The sequence below is a fragment of the Equus przewalskii genome, chromosome 29 (genome assembly GCF_037783145.1).
Source record: "Equus przewalskii isolate Varuska chromosome 29, EquPr2, whole genome shotgun sequence".
Lineage (NCBI taxonomy): Eukaryota > Metazoa > Chordata > Mammalia > Perissodactyla > Equidae > Equus > Equus przewalskii.
In genome coordinates this window covers 27,750,482-27,772,266 of record NC_091859.1, presented here as the reverse complement: position 1 = coordinate 27,772,266, position 21,785 = coordinate 27,750,482, and the positions used below count along the sequence as shown (strand labels likewise).

At 46.1% G+C, this 21,785-nt stretch overlaps 1 protein-coding gene across 3 annotated transcripts in view; it reads right to left on the bottom strand.

The window, feature by feature from the left end:
- The window catches only part of STAB2 (stabilin 2), a 147,771-nt gene that overhangs the window by 81,092 nt on the left and 44,894 nt on the right, over positions 1 to 21,785 (bottom strand). For all 3 annotated transcript variants that reach the window (XM_008526302.2, XM_070600742.1, XM_070600741.1), the window contains exons 14-25: positions 21,488 to 21,544; positions 21,210 to 21,335; positions 16,716 to 16,769; positions 16,329 to 16,409; positions 14,185 to 14,337; positions 11,177 to 11,239; positions 8,372 to 8,458; positions 7,455 to 7,541; positions 6,239 to 6,350; positions 3,352 to 3,532; positions 1,436 to 1,529; positions 31 to 189 (exon numbers count right to left, since the gene is read on the bottom strand). In XM_008526302.2, the coding sequence (XP_008524524.2) occupies positions 31 to 189; positions 1,436 to 1,529; positions 3,352 to 3,532; positions 6,239 to 6,350; positions 7,455 to 7,541; positions 8,372 to 8,458; positions 11,177 to 11,239; positions 14,185 to 14,337; positions 16,329 to 16,409; positions 16,716 to 16,769; positions 21,210 to 21,335; positions 21,488 to 21,544 (1,254 nt within the window). The remainder of the gene's footprint in view (positions 1 to 30; positions 190 to 1,435; positions 1,530 to 3,351; positions 3,533 to 6,238; positions 6,351 to 7,454; positions 7,542 to 8,371; positions 8,459 to 11,176; positions 11,240 to 14,184; positions 14,338 to 16,328; positions 16,410 to 16,715; positions 16,770 to 21,209; positions 21,336 to 21,487; positions 21,545 to 21,785) is intronic.

The following is a 21,785-nucleotide window of genomic DNA, read 5'->3' as shown; positions in this document are numbered from 1 at the left end:
CCTCGTTACTCCCTACCATGTCACACCTACCTGCCCTGGGCCTATGTACAAACATGTCGCGTTGTCGTGGCAGCCGCCAGCGCTGGGCAGCAGGCAGTTATTGATTTCTGAACAGTCTCTTCCGTCCCCGGTCCACCCCTGCTGGCACACGCAGGTGTGGGTCCCCACGCCAGTTTTGATGCATTCTGCCTGCAGGAGAAAAAGAAGCAGCGAAACCTTTCAAACCTTAGTCCAGACACACGGTTCTAAAAGCAAAAAAAGATTTCCAGAGGTACATGCTAGAAACACATTTTTGCATGGAGTGCAATAGAAATGATTAAGATGAACATTGGCATTGAGATCAATGGAAAAGATGAAATGGTTAAAAAAGCAAAATTGCTTGGTGTTGGCCAGCTGATGGTCACCATTACTAACATTGTTGTTATTTATTGAGCCAGGGACTGTTCCTAATGTTTTGCAGGTGTAAGCCATCATCTTGAGGAAGGTACTGTTATACCTCTATTTTACAGATGACAGAGCTGCTCAGAGGAGTTAAGAAACTTGCCCAAGGTCACACAGCTACAAAGAAGCATGAACCCAGCTCTATGTGATGCTCGAGCCCAGGCTCCTAACCAGTGTACCAACTCCCAGGCCTCCCAGGATGACCACACCAGGAGGCTGAAGGCCAGCGGGGAGAGGGGGAGAGGCGCAAGTTAAGCTGTTGAGATGAGGCTGTCTGAGTGGGCAGGGCTGGTAAAAGAGGAGTCTGGTGGCTGAGACAAGGCGTTTGCCTCTGAGTTCATCCTCAGAGCCAGGGGCAGTCCCTGAAGGGGTTTCAGGGTGGGACAACGTGATCTGATCCACTTCAAGCTGCTCCGGCTGTGGGTGCACAATGTGGGTGGGCCAGAGAGGCTCAGGGAGATACATTAGTAAACTGTGGGGCAGGAAGGACGGTGACTAGGGCCAGGTGGGGCTGGCGACATTGAAAAGGTATTAGTGAAAGCAGTGGGGTTCAGGCTACTCTCCTGATAATTAGAGAACTCAGGGCAAGTCACTTAACACCCCTGAGCCTCAGTTTCCTAATCAGTCAAGTGGGGATAACAATATTTGCTTCATCGCGTTGGTGGGAGGAGCAAACGAGATCTGGTGCATTAGAGTCGCTTGTCAGCTGTAGCGTTTGACTCAGAGTTTATTACTACTGATCTCAGTGTCTGATTCTCAGGCTGGGTTGTTAAGAATCCAGAACTCCCCCATACATGTGGACCTGGGGCACGTCCACCATACTGGATTTAAGAAGTGCAGGCTCACAGGAGGCTCCGGGGACCATCTTTAAAATGCAAGGTTCACACAATTGTGCTTCGAGCCACAAAAAACCATCAGACATTGCCTTTTGGAAGGCCTTCCCTCAGGATTTCCTAAAAAGCCAGGACGGTTGGAAATGAAGATCAGCACTCACATTGCGGCTGCAGCCTCCCGGGGTTGATCCCGCACAGGGGTCCGTCTCTGAACAGAGGCTGCCGTCCCCTTCATAGCCTGCTTTGCAAACACAGCTGCAGAGAAGAGCGAGTACATGAAATCAGGCCCAGAAACATAAGCACCAGCCCCCCAGAGGAGGCCAGCCAGCAGGGGCTCCCATTCATGGCTGGACAGCCTGCCCTTGTTGGGGGAGCAGTGTCACGGGTACTTCTGGGGTCTGCAGTCAGACTCTCCTGGCTGGGGATCCAGGCCCCACCTCTAAGCAGTTGTGTGACCCTGGGCGAGTCCCTTAACCTCTGGGAGACTGTTTCCTCTTCTGGACAATGGGTCTAATCATAGTGTCACCCTCACAGAGCTGTGAGGAAGAATCAACGAGCTCATGCACGTGGAGCAGTTGGCAGCCCCTTGCACACACTTGTACCTTATAAGCTCTGGCAGCTTTTCTGCTCTTCTTGGACTGGAACCCACCTCTTTATAACTCTAGCTCTCTTACCCGGTTCGGCAGAGAACAACTCTACTCTCAATTCTATGCCAACGTTCTTAAAATATTTGAAAATGACGGTCAGGTGAGACCTCCTCTCTTTCTCTTTTCTGGTCGCTCAGGTTCCCCTCCCCAGCCCTAAACACAGCATTCTCAGGCGCCCTATTCCGTGAGCTGACACAATTTCCTGACCCCTTACCCTCTCAGACGCTCCTCTCGAAATGTTCCACCATGATACTTCTGCTATTGAATGTGGGCCATTCGTTCATGCAGTATTTATGGAGCGCCCTATGAGGGAGAGGTGCCACGACAGGTCCTGGGCCACCCTGCGGCTCCATCATGCCCCACGTCACTACCACAACTGTGCTTCACAAAAATTAAAAAGAAATATTGTTCATGCATCAAGGCTCCTAGAGGAACTAAATATTTTGATGCCCAAAGAAAGAAATAGTTTGATCTGTTCAAATGCTTGTTGACTGACCTGAGGTTATGTGATAGAGACAGACCCACGTTGATAGTTGTTTGTGGATGATGTGAGGTTTTATGGGCACTTTTGAAGACTTATGATTTTTGCCTTTTGCTCTGGTGTAGATCCTAGCTCCTTAGGAAGATGCATTTCTGTCTTACGAGCGTGGAAGAGAAAAGGTCCCCAGCTTCATGCAGCCTGCGGTCTAGCGGGGCCGACAGACCGTAATAGACAAAGAAAGAACTGTGTAAGCACAAATTGAGAAAAGTGCTGTAAAATAGGACCAACAATTCCAGGCCTTCTCTGCATTGCCCAGGAAATTTTTTGGGTGGTTACTGCTTTTGAGCTAGATATTCCAGAAAGGAAAATTTCCTCTGACATTTTCCCCCACCCCTAGTCCACTGCATATGTTAGAATTAAGGACACAAATGGTGATCCAATGACCAAGGACCCAATTTCCTATAAGATGCTTTTAACAGTGAAGTTATTATTAACAGCCTTAGGAGGTAAAGGTGTTTTTAAAGCTTGGAAAGTTGGTGGACAAATCTCCTTTACCTTTCATCAAAGCCAATGACAGAGTGATGATGATAATTAGAGTTTCCATGACTGAACACCCATGATGTACGAGCCCCGGAGTTTTACATTCATTTTTTTCTAATCTCCAAAATTGCCCTGCTAGATAGGCAGCATCACCCTTATTATTCTGATGAGAAAAGAGAGTCTCAGAGAGGTGAAGTAACTTGCCCAAGGTCACACAGCTGGTAAGTTTCAAAGCAGGGAGGGTTACAATTGGAAACCCAGCTCAGTCTGAGGTTTGCTCCACAAAAGCCACAGTGGCAGCTGGAGAGAACAGTTCTTAATTTACCTAGAGTTTAGGTATGTGTTGGATCTATCCGTAGGTGACACAGTGGCTGTGGGCCGTTCAGGGTGGTGCCCTCCACAGGCCTACCTTGCTGTCCCATTGCTATATTCACAGGTGGCGTGGATGTGACAGAACTGCACGTAGGGCCCACAGGCTGAGGTCTGCTTGTGGCAGAACCTCCCAGTGGAGCCGGCTCTGCATGTGCCGGGGAGGCAGGCCCCATCACTGTCAATCCTGTTATCACACACTCCGTCGATGCACAGACATTCTGAAAGAGAAGGGAAAGGGAGCCTCAGGGCTTGGAGGACAAGCTTAGCATGGAGCACACGGATCATGGAGGACAGGGACCACCTCCCCTCTCTCCCCACTCACTCCTGTCAGAGCAGAACCTGGGGCTGAGCAGGGAAGGCTCTGGATGCTATTTCCTAGCATCTCGAGTGTTTCCCAGCGTGCCTGAGACAGCTCTTGGCGAGCCTGGCTGTCCCATCAAGGACGAGAAGAGCTTGATGTCAAGGCTTGTTCTCTGTATGTGTGGGGTTGTGGGAGGGAGGGTGGGTTGTGATGGTAGGAAAGGGGCCGAGGGACTCAATTTTCATCTCCTGCATGGCTGGAGAGTTTAGTCTGGAAATTTCTTACCTTTTCATGAAGACATTCTGGAATAAATAGAAGTGATTTCTCATGCTGGCATGGCCTTTGATGTAGCTTACACATTTATTCTTCATTCTCTATCACAGCAAAGCAATGATAACTAATGGCCAGTATTCGCACACTGACTGTTCTGGGCGTGGGGCCAGCCTCTAACCTGTACCCTCTCATAAATCATCACCAGCCTCAGGAGGTGGGTAGTTTTATCAGCCCACTTTCCAAATGAGGAAACTGAGGCCCAGAGAGTTGAAGCAAATTGTCTACTTGCTGCTAAGTTCCCAAACAGGGACTTGAACTCAGGCCTTCAAATTTCCTTTCCATTAGTGCCCATGTGTAAACACAGTAGATCAGTATATTAACTGGCATTTCCACATGTCTGTTATTATTTTAAACTGTAGCTGCTTACTTTGCTTTTGAGTATAGGTGTTTAAAAATTACAACATGAGGGGCTGGTGCCATGGCCGAGTGGTTAAGTTCGTGCGCTGTGCTGCAGTGGCCTAGGGTTTCTTGAGTTTGAATCCTGGGCACGGACATGGCACTGCTCATCAGGCCATGCTGAGGCGGCGTCCCACATCCTACAATTAGAAGGACCCACAACTAAAAATACACAACCATGTACCCGGGGGCTTTGGGAGAAAAAGGAAAAATAAAATCTTAAAAAAAAAAATTGCAACATGAGCCAGCTCATCAGACTCGGGCTCCTATGCAAGGGAGAATGAAAAGGACACGCAGGTTCTCAAAGGCAGGTGGCAAGGATTTGGGGGCTCAAATACCATCAGAAATGGAGGAATCGGTGGTTTTGCCCCAGGAGGGACTGAGCCGAGAGGAACTCGTGTGGGTGCTTGGAGCCAACATCCAAGAGAGAGAAGGGAAATGCAGCGAGCGGGGCTGGAAAAGCACAGCTAGATTCAAAACAAAAAAGACTTTTCATAAACTTTTACGTAAGTCAGGGCTTAATTTCTGAGGAATAAGACCAGGAACGAAGAGGAGGCTTCCCTGCCTGAGATGGCGGGCAGCCACAGATCCGGGAGGAGAGGCGTTGGAGCAGGACGCCCACCACCGCTGCCCGGAGCCTCAGCAGCCTGCCCTGCTGGCTTTGTAAAAATGCCAAAGGCGGCAGGCTTTAGAACAGACCCTTATTTTTTTTTCTTAGAAACTTTATTTGGCAAAACGATCATTACACCAGGATCAACAGCCCTGACTCTGCTGTGCTGGCGTCCCGTCCATCTTGAGGGGTCTTAGAGAAGATCAGACAAGGTAAGAGAGGGGAAGGGTTGTGCATGTGTAACAGATGAGTGGAGTTAGTGATAGTAATAGGAACGGCTTCATTCATTGATTACTTGCTAGGTGCAAGGTCTGTGCTAAAGCCCTAAGTTATGATCTAATAATCAATAATTTCTGATGTAGGTAGCAGCATTACTTTCATTTTACAGGTGGGGAAACTGAGGCTTAACGAGAGACTTTTTTCGAGGGTCATACAGCCAGTAAGTAGCAGAGTGGGGATTTAACCTCAGGCTGATTTGACTCCACAGCAAACCCTGATCTACTCCTTTTATTCTATCCTTAAATTCTAATCCTAGCTTGGAAATATACATCTAACTATACATACATATATATATAAGCATAAATATACACATGGTGTCATTTTAAAGAGCACAATGCATTTTCTAAGATTACTTAACAGTATTTTTTCAATGCCTATTGTTGAACTTTCTACATGTCTTACGAGCTTTATGACACTCATGTCACTGAACTCAGAATAGCAGCCACAATAATAGATGCTAATAACAGCTAGTGTATTGTTAGTGCATGTGAGGTGCAAGGCATTGTTCTAAGGCAAGTGCTTTCCACTTATAACTTGTACTAACCTTACCAGGTAGTTACTATTATTATCTCCATTTTATAGATGAGGGAAGTGGAGGCCTAGAGAGATGTAGTAACTTGCCCAAGGTCACACATTTTGCAAAGGGAGGAGCGGATGGAAGAGAACTTTTTGAAGGTAGGGAGTTTTCTGTTTCTTGATATGGAACTGATTTCAGGTATGTAGGAAACCTTAAGAGATTGGTTTTCAAAGTGTGGGCCTTGAATCAGCAGTGTTGGCATCCTAGGGACTTGTTAGGAATGTAAATTGTCAGAGACCACCCCAGGCCTACTGTCACAGAAACTCTGCAGGTGGGGCCACAATCTGGCATGTGCCTAAGAGATGCCCTGTGATGAGGGCATATGCCAAGCAAAGGGGCACATGCCACCAGGCCTGCACCATCAGCTTGCTGCAGTGCAGCAGGGATGCTGGCAGAGGAGCAGAGGAAACTTTCAAAGGGCCACTTACTTTTGTCGCACTGAGGTCCGTATTTATTGGGATCTGAGCAGAACTGACACTGGGATCCTTGGAAGCCATCCTGGCAAATGCATGTCCCATTGCCACCAATGCCGTCCACACACTGCAGGCAAAGGCAGGCCCAACGGGCTGTTAGGACAGCACACACCCGTAAAGGAGTCCCTGATGGGTTCGTTTCATGGCCTGACTTCTTTGAACTCAGATCCAGTCCTGCCTGAAACGACCCTTTGGGACTCCTCACAGAAAGTGGAGTTATGTTGGTATCAGATAGGGAGCTAAAATGTGACAAATTTGGGAGTCTTGAGCCAGGATTTAGAACTTTAAGGGAGGTCATTCAAGCGTGGGGGGTCACAATGGTGAACTGGGACCTCCAAACAATGGTTAAGGGATGGCATGATAAGCCACCCACCTTCAGATTGAAGGCTGGCCTTCCTCTCCAGATTTTCGTCCGCTTGGACACCACTGTGTTTCCCACTTTGGGGGTGAGCATTTTACCTGCCGTCTCCCCAGCGGTCTCCAGGTTGGATTTGTATTGACCGCCCGGCTATAGTAGTTGATGGGTACCAGCCTGGTCCTATTCTCCTCATCTGCCTGGTGCTGTCCCCAGTGTGGCTGCACAGTTTTCCTTCCCCTTGAAAGAGGTATATTTCTAGATGTGGTTTCTTAAATGCACAAATCTATAATTTTCCCATATGAACCACACATACTTTTACCTTCATTTGTTTAGCTCCAGCCTTCAAGCTGGATGAGTTTGGGCCTTTATAGTTCACTAGGTTTTGCAGATGGGTTAAATAAAGCAATCCCTGGAAAGCGCTATTTTTTTTTTTTTCCAAGTATCATAAAATCTTAACCGTGGGAGAAATCTTGGGGATCAATGCAGGCCAGCTCTGCTCTCTCCCACAGGAGAGTGGGTCCAGAGAGCCTTGCTGACTTGCCCAAGGTCACGCTGTCAGCAGCAGGAAAGCAGAGACTAGAAGCGACATCATGGACCTCCTCCCTCCCCACCCCTGTCCCGGCCAAGATTCCTCCTACTGCTGACACCTGTTATTTCAGTAACTGATCTGTTTCTTTTACTTCCTGGGAATAGTTGGCTGGCATTGTATCGCTTCTTGGCTTAGTGGTTTTAAAAATCATCTTTCGACTTGACTTAAGACAGGTCAACCTCAGTATCCATGAAAAAGTGTGCATCAAAGATTGTCCTCGTCACCTGTCCGTTCCCCGAGCATGGATTCGAGAAGCCTCCTGGACACTGGTTGCAGTCGGGCCCGTAGAAGCCTTTGCAGCATTTTGGTATCTGAGAAACAAAATATGTGTTGCCTTTGAAACCCCAAGCAGAGTGCCAATTCCTCAAAGGAGATCTATTTTAATTTCCACTATTATCATAAACACCATTAGTGCCCCCAATGAGCTTTTTCTTTTGAAGATGTGGCATGGCTGGTGCTCAGCCATCTGTTCACCACCAATCTACTGAGGGGTGACCTTGGGGGCCAGCCTGGCTCAGGCCCCATGGGAACAAGACAGATGAAAACTTGTGCCCATAGAACCTATGTTCTATCCAGTCAGGGAAGAGACAGTAAATTTAAAAAAAAAGAAGAAAGGAATTTCAGAGAGTAGTAAGTGCTGGGAAAACAAAGTTGCATCATGAAGTGGAGGCAAGTAGGGGCAGAGGTGGGAGGAGACTGGAGGTCATTGTGGCTTGGCTGGTGTTGGAGGAGGTGACAGTTGAATGGAGACGCGAAAGATAAGCCAGCCCCAAGAAAACCTGGAAGAGCATTACGAGGGAAGGAATGGCAAGTGTGCACACTCTGAGGTAGGAATGAGGGGAAGAGACAGGTCAGAGACATGGCAGAGGGTGGGCCAGGTGAGGGCACCGAGAATGGGCTCCATGTTAAGAGCAACAGGCAACCATGGAAGGGTTGGATGCAGGGAAGGGGGTGACTGGCCTCCGTGTAGAGACTCTGCCCTTCGATTCCCCTGCAGGAAGACATTGCTAAGGCCCCACAGGCAAGCTGTGACCACATAGACCCTGGGGCCTGAGAGTGTGGCCCTGGAGCTGACCGCCTTGTTGGCTTCTGTGTGGGTCTTGGTGCCTGGAAGATGGCCCCGGCTACACACATTCCTCACCTTCACAGTGGCATTACAGTATCTGGCACAGCCACTCTTCAGGCTCCTTGTTCTGCCAGTGTAGACACATTTGTGTGTGAAGAGTGCCTGGAGGAAAGCCAATGAGAAAAAGCATCGCAGTCCACACTGCAAAGTCCTCTGGGCATTGCTCAGTTTCTGCATACACTAGATGTTCTGGTTCCATTTTACGTAAGGAAAGAGCACTAGATCCCACCAGCACACGTGGGTCCCAGTCAGAGCTTAGTCACCCTCTTTAGGCCTGTTTCCTTGTTGGTAGAATACAGGCCAGGGTTTGCACAACCCAGAGCCCATGTATCTTTATTCCACCTCTCATGCCATGGGAGACATTGCTAATGGATCAGGGACCACTTTCCTGTTCATCCTGGATGTGGCTTAGCCTTCCCTTCCAACCTACAGCCAGCCCTAAGCTCCTCCTATATAGAAATTTTGGAGCCAGGAAAGAGTCCATCTCTAATTTGTAGAAGATCCAGCAAACACAATAGCAATAGTCTGAGTTTTTCTCTTAGGAACATGTGTGTGTGTGGGGAGCAGATTTAAGGCACCCTTCCATGCTCTAATCCCTGATGCCCACTCATGATTATCTAGAGCTACCATGTATTGAGAACTAACTAGGGCCAGACGCATTGCTTATATGAGGTCGTCAATCTTCAATCCCATGTGGACATTTTTCATCCCTTTTTTATAGATGAGGAAACTGAGGCCCAGACAGGTTAAAGCACTTTTTCTAAAGAATACTGCCAGTAAGGGGCAGGTCCAGAGAATGGGTCTCACCACCTACTGACTTTAGGATACCACAGGCAAGTCATGCAGTCTCCATGGGCCTCAGCTGCCTAATCTGTGAAATGGGACAACAATGCTGATCTGAAGTTTGTCCTAAACATTCAGCCCCTGGCTCAAATTTTAAGTTAGATGAATGTTGATATCGAGTTTACCCCTTCATCTTTGGCTCTTGCTCAAGAAGAGAGCCATGGGAACTTCACGGGCTATAAAATCCTAAAATATATAGGATCTATATAGAATATAAAGGAATTCTGGGGTCATTGAGGAAGGAACACTCAGTCCTCTTTTTGGATCTCAAAATAATTAACCAAGTGTAGATCAGGGGAGCCTGGGGGGCAGTTTTGGCTCCAACCCATGTGTCTTGTTTCTCTTTTTTTCCTCTTTTCTTCCTCTTTCCTTGGGCTGGGGCAACATAGGATCATGGTTCTGCCATGAACCAGCTGTGTGATCTTGTGCAAGGTGTTTTATGTTTCTTTGCCTTAGTTCCCAGATTACACAGTGGTTATGACGACAATATACCTATCTCATAGATGTGCTGCATAAAACATTTAGAACAATGTCTAGCACACACACAGTGATCACTGGGATGCTAGTCAACACGATTTCCTCTTTTCCCCTCCCTCTCCATACGCCCTGGTCGAGAGCATCCTGAAGGACTCAAGGCTGATGGCGTCATTCAGCAAAATAAATACCTGAACGCCTGTGTCTATTTAATTTTACTGTTTTCCTTTATTAAATGCTTCATAATAGGGTTGCATTAAAGAGCTCATCACCTTCCTCAGTGATCTATTCCAGTGGTTAATGACTCCCGGTTGGGACGTTCTTTCTTAGGACAAACTTATAGGCAGAAATTTCTATCATCAATTTTACCTTAGAACACTTTGCTTTGGCCATTAATAGAGTACCTGGCATATGATCGTGAATTGTTGTACAACTGTCCGTTTTCCTTTTAGAACAGAGATTCTCAAGACAAAAACAAAACAAGACAAAAAAACCCTGTAGCTTATTCATCTGTATGCCCCCAGAACCAGCATTATAATCCTCAATAGATGTGTGTGGAATTCAATCAAACTTGAAAAGGTTTTGATGGTCCTAGTGTCATTTTCTTGACATTTCTTGTATTTCTCTCCAGAGCAATGCTTGGGAAGAGCAAATATGAATGAAGAGTGGCAGAATATGCCATCCCCAAATATGCCACTTTGGCATCAAGATTATTTTGAGCTAAAGGCACTTGAAAAACAGTAGATACAAAAGGGACACTCTGATCTCCTCATTTCTTTCTGAAAACAGGCGATAAACTCCCATGCGAGCCCCTCCCTGTACCAGGAGAAAAGAAGCATCTTGTCACCAGAGACAGCGAGCTGAAGCTAGGAAAGATCTATACAAACAGACCTGATCTTCCCGTAGCTTCCCCATACATTTTAGCTACATTGCCACAGCTGCCTCTCTTTATTTAACCTACTATGTAAACATTTGGGTTTTGTCACTTCTTTGGGTTTTCCTTTTCTTAGGGGGGCTCCCATGTACATGTATATATCTGTGTACTTTTCTTCTGTTAATGTGTCTTATGTCACTTTAATTCTGAGGCTCAGCCGGAGACCCCCTAGAGGGTGGAGGTCAAGTTTGGCCTCCCCTACACAAACACTGGATTTTATTTAAGAGGGAAAAATAGAGAAGGAATGAACCTTGACTGAGTGGCTTCTTGATTTAGGTATCGTGCTTGGGTTTTTATCTATACTAACGCTGCTGCTGCTGTTAGTGTTACTTACAGATGAAGAAAATTAGAGTACGAAGGCTAAGCAACTCACCTAGGGGTAATGAGCAAGGATTCAAACACAGATCTGTGGGTTGTCTTCCTGCCATCCCCCTGATCACAGGCTAAGAGCCAATCTTATATTACCCCAGTAGAATTACTATTTTTTAAGAAGGACAGTAGAAAGGATGAGAAACCACACGAGCGGGGTGGCTTGAGTGACATGTGGCTTCATGAAGCTGTGCACTCACTGTGGGCTCAGAGTTCGCAGGACATTTGCTCCAATACACCAGGGAACAGCTCACACAAGTGCCCTGGAAGGAAAGACAGGTGATCAGTACAGGTGGGCCTGTAAGAGAGAGTGGGGACCACCCTGTCTGGCCTGGTGCTTCCTCCCTGTGAAGGGGGTTCCACCAGCCTCACACTCCTGGCCTCTCTCTGACCCGCTCCTGGCTCCTCCCCAGAGAGAAGGAGTGAAGTCCATGCCTGTGGGGCTGGGGAGAAGGAACTGAGCCTGCTCAGAGAAGCTTCTTTCTCTCCCTCTTTCAGAGTCAGACTGGCTACAGGCCTCAGGCTTCTGACTGACTCTACTGTGTAGAGAGGCATCTGCCCCCGAGGGGACACTTCAGTTGTCCACTTGTGCCAGGGACTACTTACTAGCATTGGCCACACACTTAAAGCCTTGTTCTCCAATTAGCTTAGTTGAACATGGACTCCCTGCTTTCTAGTCTCCCATTCTTGCTCCATTGGTTCTGAATTCAGGAGGAAGGAAAGGGGTGTGCCTCTGAATCTCTCCAGATCCATTCTCTGACCTTCTCGACCGGGCTCTGTGCTCCAGCAGGTAGACCCTGAAGGATAGTCTCCCAGCCTCCCTTGCCAGCTTCTGATTGGTCTTTGCCAGCGTGAGGTGCCAGCGGGAGATTGGTGGGTGGGAAGAGAGCAAGGTCAAGGTATTTCTTCCCTGCTCCCTCTCTGCTTGGGCACCATCCCTATAGCTCCTGATGGACATCACTTCTTCCACTCTTCCAGCTCTCACTGGGTTCAGGTAACTCCAACCCCTCCCCCCTTCGACTCTCTGGTCCCGGTGGGAATGGTTGCATGCTATTGCTTCCCTTGGATGCCCCAGCGTAACTCGCTTGTTTCCTCAGCCCTGCCCACCCATCTGTAGCAGCTTCTTTGTTTGAACCATCGGAATAAATTCTGTTTCCTGCATGGACCTTAACTAGTACAGGGAGTTATTAATTAAACTGCTAAACTCCAAACCTACATGCCCAAAGGCAGCTATGGGTTCAGCCTGATGACAACTGAGACTTCTAGAAGGTACCAGCTGCTTCTACTCCTTGCTAGCCCCAAATACTTCCCGGAGAATCATTTGTTCTTCAATAGGTCTAACCAAAACCATCCTAAACCTTGCAGAGAGGATAGATTTGACTTTAACCTGGAGAAAATAGTAAAAGAAGACTCCATTAAGGCAGCTATTGGGAAACTCTTTTTCTTATTGAACCAAAATTCTTTGGGTTGCGGCTCAAACCCACAGCTTGATTCTTTGCTTTGGGGAGATGGAGAACAAGCGTTTGAACAACCTGGAACAGAGCAACCCTACAGCAAGGCAGGCAGGCAGGGCTGCCCTTGTCCCCCCACAGACTTCCTTTCCTGGACTTGAATGGCAGCTGCTCTGGGTGCGGGAGCTCTGAAGGAGTCTGATTATTGACTCCTATCGAGTCTTCTCTGCAGAAGCCCTGTTTTCCTAGTATTTTAACCATCAGGATCAGAGATGAGACTCTTCTCAGCTGGCCTGTTCTGATCTTCATCCCAGTCTAAGCCAGGTGATGCGTCTGCTAATACTTTTTTCAAAGAATGAGTCAAATGTAAATCACAGCCAGAGACTGGCTGGGAGAGTGACTGAATTTCCGCCTCTCTTAAAAGGGGCGCTCAGAACTGCATCAAATCCCCCAGATGGCATGTGACTGGCACGGAGGACCAGTGCCATCACAATAGCCTAAAACATCTCAGAGTCATTACATCCATTAAGAAATCTAGACTCAAAAGAATCAGCCACCATCCTGTGCCAGGTGCTCCACTAGCTACGTCCAGCCTTCACGACAAGAAGAGGGATCAATGAAAGCAAATCTATAAAATGAGGCCCTTTTTCCTTGTTCAGTACCCATCTTCCAAGGATATGGTGAAAACAGTCACTGAAGTAGTGTTGCAGTGTCCTGAAAAGAAAGACCCAGATCTATTATTGCTGCAACTTCAGGGTTACGGTTTCCATGGGAACGGAAAGATCATATGGGCAGTTTTGAAATTTGGGGTGCTCTGAATAAAACTGGCTGAGCCAAAAATGTTTCTATGGAAACAGGAAAGCCCATTTCCTGTACATAAGCTCACGGGCAAACAGACAGTTTGGTATTTGAAAAGAAGCACCAAAAAGTGGTTGAGTGGCCAGGCCAGAGCATCTACCCGAGAAGCAGTGCTATGCTAAGTCCATCTTAGAGAGAGGAAAGCTATGGGCCTGGAGCAGGTGGTCCCAGGTGACAGGGGCAGGGAAGGAAGAGGCAGGAGACTGACGCTACCTCTTCTGGTGTCGTGGGTTGAATAGTGGTCCCCCAAAGTCATGTTCCCCTGAACCTTAGGATGTGATCTTATTTGGAAATTGAGCCTTTGCAGATGTAATTAGTTAAGATGAGATCACACTGGATGAGGCTGCATTCTAAATCTAATGACTGGTGTCCTTACAAGAAGAGAAAGTGACACATAGTAACACATGGGGGAGAAGGCCATGGAAAGACACAGGTAGTGATCAGAGGGATGCGGCTATAAGCCAAGGGATGCAAAGGATCACTGGGAGGCATCAGAAGCTGGGAAGAGGCCAGGAAGGATTTGTCCCTAGAGCCTTCAGAAGGAGCACAGCCCTGCTAATACCTTGATTTCAGACTACTAGCCTCTAGAACTGTGAAAGAGGACATTTCTGCCACTTTAAGCACCTAGTTTGTGGTAATTTGTTGCTGCAGCTCTAGGAAATGAATATCCCTGGGCAGCTTGTATCACTGTGGAAATTCCCCCAGGAACCTTGGTTCACATTTCATGAGCTAGGACCTCAGGCCTACCTGCTTCTTCATGAAGACAGAAACCCCTCTGGAAGGAGGCTCCTGGGGTGCAACTCTCCTTGGCAGCTTCCTCGGAATTGTGATAAGAAGGAACCTTGTCTGCTCTGTGGGGCTCTTCAGGGGGCCCTTATTTGTTTTTCTAGTTTTCTTACCAGTTTCATCTCTCTCTTCGTTTCATCACATTGGTGGTGCAGAATCGGGACGATGGAGGGAGGAATGAGAACTCCAGTCAGTGTGTAAATTCGGCCATTTTTGGCAGCAACCTCAATTTCTTCCATTGCCACACCATTTGCCAGAATCCGTCCCTGGAAAGAAGGATGCCATCTTTCATTCTGTACTGCAGGAGCACCAGCCGTCCCCAGGCAGAGCTGCTTGGTGGCGATCTCTCTAAAGAGCCATCAACTTCACCTCACTCTTCATTGAGTGGAAGATTCTATTAGAAGGGCTTGGCTGACAGGGAAAGATGAACCTGTTAAATGAATTCTTGATGGACACCAGGCACGGATGTCCTTGCAGAAATGGTCTTTGCAGGTGCTGGACTGGGCAGGGGGTAAAACGATTCCAGCTCGACAGAATATTTGCTATGAGACCTTGGGCAGGCTGTTTCACCTTTCTCTGGTGAAATGGGGATCCGTTCATTCAAATACATTTATTGACCTTGTATTAGGCTCTGCTTTAGGTGTGGGGGGTACATCAGTGAACAAACCCAGACAGGTCCTGCCCATGTGGTAGGGGAGAGAGTGGAAAATGAACAAGTTAGCAAAGAATTCCAATCTCCACTTTCCCCCCAACTCTGCTCCACTGGCACTATTAATGGCAACTCCATCCTTCTGGTAGCTCAAGTCACAAGCTCGGGAGTCATTCTTGGCTCCCTCGTTCTTCATCCCCTAACCAATCCGTCAGCAAATTCTGCTGGCTCTACCTTCAAAAACCGTCAGAATTCAACCACTTCTTACTGTGTCTCTGCTAACACCCCGGTCTGAGTCACCATCGTTCTTCTCTGGGTTATTGCAATCTTCTCCTCACCAGTCTCCCAAGATGTAGGTCTGACCATATCCTTCCACTGCTCAAAATCCTCCAATGGCTTCTCATCTCATTAAAAGCAAGAGCGTCCATCCTCACTCTGAGTCCTTGGCCACGTGTGACCTGACCCCATCTCTCTTACTCTCTCTTACTGCCTCGACCTCCTCTCCTGCCTCTCTCCCTTTTCTTCCTCTGTTCTAGCCACGGTGACCTTGCTGTTCCTCAACCAGGTCGGGCATGTTCCTTGCTTTGTGCCTTTGCACTTGCTGTGCCCTCTCTCTGGAGTGCTCTCTCACCAGATATTCACACTACTTGTTCTCCCATTCCCTTCAGGTCTTTGCTCACATGTTTTCTTCTCCCTGAGGATTTCTTGGGCACTTTATCTAAAATGTCAACCCATCCCTACTGTCTATTCCCTGTCCTTGCTTTGCTATTTTTTTGTCTTAGCACTTAATTACTCTCTAATATATGATATATTTTACTTATTTAATTTGCTTATTGTCTGTTCTCCTATGTATTAGAATGAAAGTTCTGTGCAACCAGGGACTTTTGTATGTTTTCTCATTGGTCTACCTTCGGGACCTAGAATGGTGTCTGGCATATAGTAGGCACTCTGTAGATATTTGCTGAAAGGATGAATGGTCATCACCATCACCATCAACAATGAGTCAACAGGAGACATAATCTCTATGTTGCCAGACTTGCTGATATTACAACCCCAGGGAATTAGCTGAATAACACTGCCTTCTTTGAGTTTCTTAAATAAGTCGTGCTCCTTCCTACCTCAGGGCCTTTGCACATGCTTTCTCTTCTGCCTGGAACTCTCTTCAACTCATCTCTGCTCAAGTTCACTCTACTCATCCTTTGAAGATTGGCTAAAGCATCACCCCCTCCTTGAGGACCTCTAGACCCCCAGATTTGCTCAGTCTCCTCCTGTTGTGTGCTCTCACAGTCCTCTTAACTTCCTCTTGGTCGCACTTATTTCAATTGTAATTAAATAATTAATTGGTCATCTAATTAGTTATTTAAAGTCTGTTTTCCTTGCTGGGATGTAAGCCTGGCTTTTTCATAGCTTTTTCCTTGGGATATAGTTCAGATTCTCATACATACAGTTGATCAGCTGATATTTGCTTAAAAAAGCAACAAATGAATAAGTAATTGTGAAGATTTTAAGCCTGTGTGTCAACATAGAGGTAGGGCAAGCTGATGAATAATCGTAAGCAGGGCAAAAATGCACATGAGCAATGATACCCACAATAGAATTTTCACCTACGTTGTCGGTGGTGTTAAACTGTATGATCTGGTTGGCCATGCTCCTAATGTGAGGGGTCGAAATGAGAGTGGCCACTGCAAGCTGCAAAGAGAAGAGAACAACAGACGGAGATGTTTAGAGCAACACACGGAACCTTGCTTTCATAAGGTCCTCACTGGAAAGAATAGCCTGAAAGTTTATGAAATAAATAATGGGAGTTTTGATGTCATGACTTCTTGTGGCTTTGACAATTTCTTTGATAATGGGCGTCTTATTCATGGCTAAGGATATGCTTGGAGCCACAAAGAGCAATTGTCATATATTTTCTAGCACCAAATATCACAATATAAGACTAAGTCAGATATCTTGAAAGCAGGGAAAAATATAGGCCAGGAAAGTGGGGCCAACCTGGGTAAATGGGACAATGTGGTATCTGACGAGTTCCAGAAGCTTCCGAGATCCCTGTAAAGGAATCAAGATACTTCTTTAGTTAATCAAGAAAGTACAGCTGTCCCCCTTCTTGTGGGGACCTCCTCAAATGACTTTGGACACTTAGTCAAGAAAAATAAATGACCCATAACCTCTCTATTGGGACATCCAGGGTGAGAAAAATCCCATTACCCAAATAGTTAACATTCACCAAATTCCTACTCTGTGGCTGGGCCTGTTCTGAAAACATATGCACATCTCATTTAATCTTCCCAACAGCCCTGTGAGGTAGGGGTGACTATTGACTCATTTTATATGTGATAACACTGTGTAGTGAAGACATGTCCAAGGTCCCTAAGCTAACTTGGGATACAAGCCTAAGAATTAGCCCAAGCTCTCAGTCCCTCTGCTCCAGGACCTCTCTGAAAGTCTAAGGCTACGTTCTGGATTTTCTAAGATAGCCTCAGTTTACGATCCACTCTCTCCATAAACAAATGTCTGCTTGTCAGACCACACGCTGGTTATTCAGGAATACAGTGCTTGTTAGGAATATCTGCCCAGGACACCTTCTCCTTCTGTGCTCCCATGATAGGTAGTCATCTTCCCTTCAAAGTCCTTTCCAAGATTTCTCATGCTCCAGAACACTGAAGCAGCGGTGGAGGAAAAAAGAGAGTCTTGGGACTATAAACAGAAGGAGCAGTGCCCATAGGGTGTCCTGGAGAGAGTGTACAGAGTTGAGGAGCACGAGGACCTTTCTCTGAGGGAAGAAGGCGGTGGCAGCGGTGGTCTGCTGCGGATGTCTGCAATCTCCTAGCGGAGTCAGAGCCAGGAGGTACAAGCTTCATAGCCCTTGAATTCTGCTACTTAAGGGGCCCAGCTATGATCACTCTGGCTTGGAAAGGTGAAAGACCACAAATCAAGATCATAATAACCACCAAGATCATTCTAGGCACATATTCCAACAGCATGATGTTCCAGGTGGGAAGAAAGCCCTGCTGAATTTGAGTTCCATTGTCCCAGACTCCTCCCTGCCTGTGCCCTTGGTCCCTACACTAGGGCATTACCTATAAGTAGAGTGATCACATATCCTGGTTTGTCTGATATAACCCTGGTTTACACCTTTTGTCCTGGCAGCCCCATTCACTTTCAGAATTGTCCTGGTGTGGATGATAAATGGTATGGCCACCATATCTATAAGCCAACAGCATTGTGGAGGGCAGGGTTACTAATAAGAATGTTGAAGTTGACCACTTGTTAGCTGGTCCTGGAAGCGATGCTTTCTGCAGCCCTGGTTCTGTTCCTATGTGACCCTGAGCAAGTCACTTTGCCTCTGGGTCTTAACTCCCCTTTACAGCTACTTTATGACAGCCAGAAGTGAGGACTTGCAGGCAGAGCCAATGCTATTATAAGCTTGGATGCTCAGTGGCAGAAGGGGTGAGAAAACGCAGGGACTGCCGGTAAATGTCAGACCAAACTGGACTTCAAACTCCCAGAAGGTAGGGAGTGGCTCTGTCTGGCTTATAAATCGCTGTGTCTCCAGCCAGCATAGTATGGGGCACACAGCAGGCCCTGCATAAACATTGTGCCAATAAATTAAAAGGAGGAGGGCAGGCGGCCTGGGAAGAGCAGTGAGCTGGACCTCAGGAACCTGAGTTCTGATACTGGTTCTGCTCCTGTGTGACCTTGAGCAAGCCACTGAGCTCCTCTAGTCTGTTTCACCTGCAAAATAAAGGGATTGGTATGGACCCATTCCAGCCTCCGATTCTATGAGAAAGGCTTCATCCACTGGATAATCCACTTCTGAAGCCTCAAGAATTAATTGGCGTTGGATCCTTTTTATAAGGAACGGGAGACTGAAAGGGACAAAGCAGTTGATCAGCCTCACTCCCACCCCTGTGTGTGCCTGCTGCCCTGGCTGGCTAGGGGCCATCATTCAGTGAGAATTCAGTCCAGGACGGCTCTGGGCGACAGGACGTGCTTCCAGATGCCATTGTTGAAGAGCCTGTGGTGTAAGCATTCTTTTCTTTATGAGGACACTCACTTCCTCCCCGCCGTTTTAGGTAAAAACAACAACAGCAAACAAGCCTTTTGGTACCCGAGCCACAATGAGAGAGTTTTTCTGACAAATTGTAACTATGACCTTGAACTCTGTAAATTCACCTTCCTTTGTCTTATTTTACTTGCAAGGTATTTGTGAATGGGCAACGGCCAGTCTCTCGCTGGCTTTGCATTTATTTCTGTCTAGTTCAGTGATGAAGCCATAACCCGGGGCTTGTACTCAATGGCTGTGGTCTCTGAGGGGGTGGCACGGTTTCGGGACTGAAAGTCTGCTTCAGGGAGAAACAGAAAGCTACACTGGAAAAGAAACATGGCATTTCAAAGTCAGAATGAGAAACCATTCTTCTAGTGAAACCAGTTTATTTTTCAGTTCATTGGCATAGTCGATGGGGAGTCTGCTGTCTCTGGCTGAGGTTCTTCCCTGAAAATAGAGCTAAAGGACACTATTAAGATGGGTAGAGAGAGAAATAACTTCCCGTTAGTGGAGGAATTTTAACCTACACAGGCTTTGGACCTGAGAAAGAGGCAGAAATGATTGTTCCACTCCTCACCAAGAAATTGAAGTGCAAAAGCAGTTTTTGACTCAGAACAAGGAGATGAATCTTTCTATTCTTTGTGGGCAGAAGGATACTGCCTTTGAGAGAAAGGAGCTTGAGAGCCAGGAGCAGTGCTGTGCTGGTCCATTAGTTCTGCGGGGAGAAAAATAAGCCCTGATTTATAGTGTTGGCCAATTTCTACAGTGTAAATCATCACGGGCTGATTTCAAGCTACCGATGCGATCTCGCTGAATGCAGCTGGGAAGAGGTACACACAATCTATTCCCCAGCGCCTGCGTGAGCCAGCTCCGGCCGGCACCGGAAGGAGTTATGAGGGAGGAGAACTTTCTGAGCAAAGGTGCTTGACAGAAAAGCAGGGAAGTTGATCTTTCTATTCTAGATAAAAGGTTTTGCTTTAATTTTTAAGTGTACCTGATTAGGTGTCTGAGGACTCCTTTATGATTATTAAAAAAAAATCTGAATCAAATTAAAAGCTATGCACGCAGAAAGGCCATATAATCTCAGGATTTTAATACTTCCCAGGGGAGCATTATTACTTTTTGGCTTTAAAATTAAGTATGAGTGTGAGTTCTAAAGAGAGATATAACAGTTTTTCTGTAATAGCTAGGTTTCAGAAAACTTGAGTCTGAATCGTATTTCTAAAACAACATCCTATGTTGAAGACACTGGGCAATCCAGAATTTAAATAGAAACCTGTAGAAAATCCTTTAATATGTTGAATATCTGTTTGCAGGGTAAGAGATTTCCTTCTGATTTATCTCCTCGATACTCATCTTTTTAATACAAAGTTTTCTGAAAGCAAGATATCTTTGTAGACACCTGAAAGTATTCTAGAGAGGGATCTATCCATGTGAAGCTCTAAACGATACAGGCAACAAGTTTCAGGGCTCCAAAAACAGTATGGCCTGGGCCACCTGAGTTAGAAAGTTGGTGCTTACCCAAATGTCTATTTCTGGGTCACATTCTAGTGCCATTAAATCAAAATGCTTGGGGAAAGGTTCTGGAATCTGCCTACTTAATAAGCTCCACAGGTTATTGCTAAGCATACTAAAGTTTGGGAATCACTACCCTAAAAGATCTGGATCCTTCCATTCTGTATAATCCACACTGACCTATGAGGCCATAGGTAGTCTTGTACCATTGCCAAGATGGCGGCATGATTTCAGGGCTCTGGAAGAAAGCTTGTGGCCCTTCATGTAATTCCACCATTTGAAATTCTAATGAAGAAAATTCCATTATTAGCTATCCTTCTCTTCAGTTTAAGGCTGTTATTTCTGGGAGAGAAAACTCTTTAAATGATTTCAGTCATTTACATCCTAGTGTGAAGGAGCCAAAAATCTCCTTTCTAAAAGAGAAAGTGAGAGAATTGAAGGCTATGATATATAAGGAGAGGGTTATCATGGAGATAGATGACAGTGATAGAAAGGAAAGGCTGGAGCATCTTAAAATAGCATGTATTCCTTTTAAATTTAGCCTAGACCTGGCCCAGAACGGCCTCGTTTAGTCTTCATTTTCTAGTTCGTAGGGAACTTAAAATATTAATTTTGCCACTGAGAAATATTAGAAAAGTCAGGACAAATCAAAACAACTATTTATACCTGGCTTTGCAAATAAATTTTGTTTCCTGTGCCCTATCTGATTGGCTCGTCATAGCTACTTAGAACTCTATCGAGGAGACTGGAGCCACTTCTGGGCTTGTTCCAGAGAACTGCGATTGATTAATGATGTTTGCCTTGGTTGTGGGAAATAGGTGGTGATATGTGTGTTACTTATTTGCCATCCCTAGTTTAGAAAAAACCTGTATGGACCAAGGTAGTGATGGTGACATGACGCCATTGGAGTAAATAGGACATAATACCTCTGGAGAAAGAAGGAAATCGAGAGTGCCATCCTTCATGTTATTCAATGCTTCATTACTTGGAACAAAAATGGTGTATGGTCCATCAACCCCATCTTCATCTAAGGCATGTCCCAAATTGGTTTCCTGCATTTGAGAAATGAAATTTTATATCTGCAGCCTACCCCAGACAAATATTTAAAGTAATTTATCAGCAAGTATTTATAATCAACACCTCTGCTAATTTTACAAAAAAATGAGCATAAAACACTTCCCAGAAATTCATGAAAAATACATACCTCTAACAAAGATCTGAACTTGCTGTACCTTGGCTGTAGCATTGTCATTATGGGTTTCTAAAAAGAGACATTTTGCTTAAAAATTAGTAAAAAAAAAATAAGTGGTTTAGGAAATAGACATCCTAACATTAAAAGACTGATGACAGAGTTTGTCTGTAAGTGTGGATAGACGTAAAAGGACGAGGTCAACATTATACAAATGTTTCCTGTTGTTATTGAAACAGTAGTTCAGACTTGCATGTTCTGAAATAGTCTTTGGCCATCATCAAATAGGTCAGAGGGAATGAGTTTTATGGAA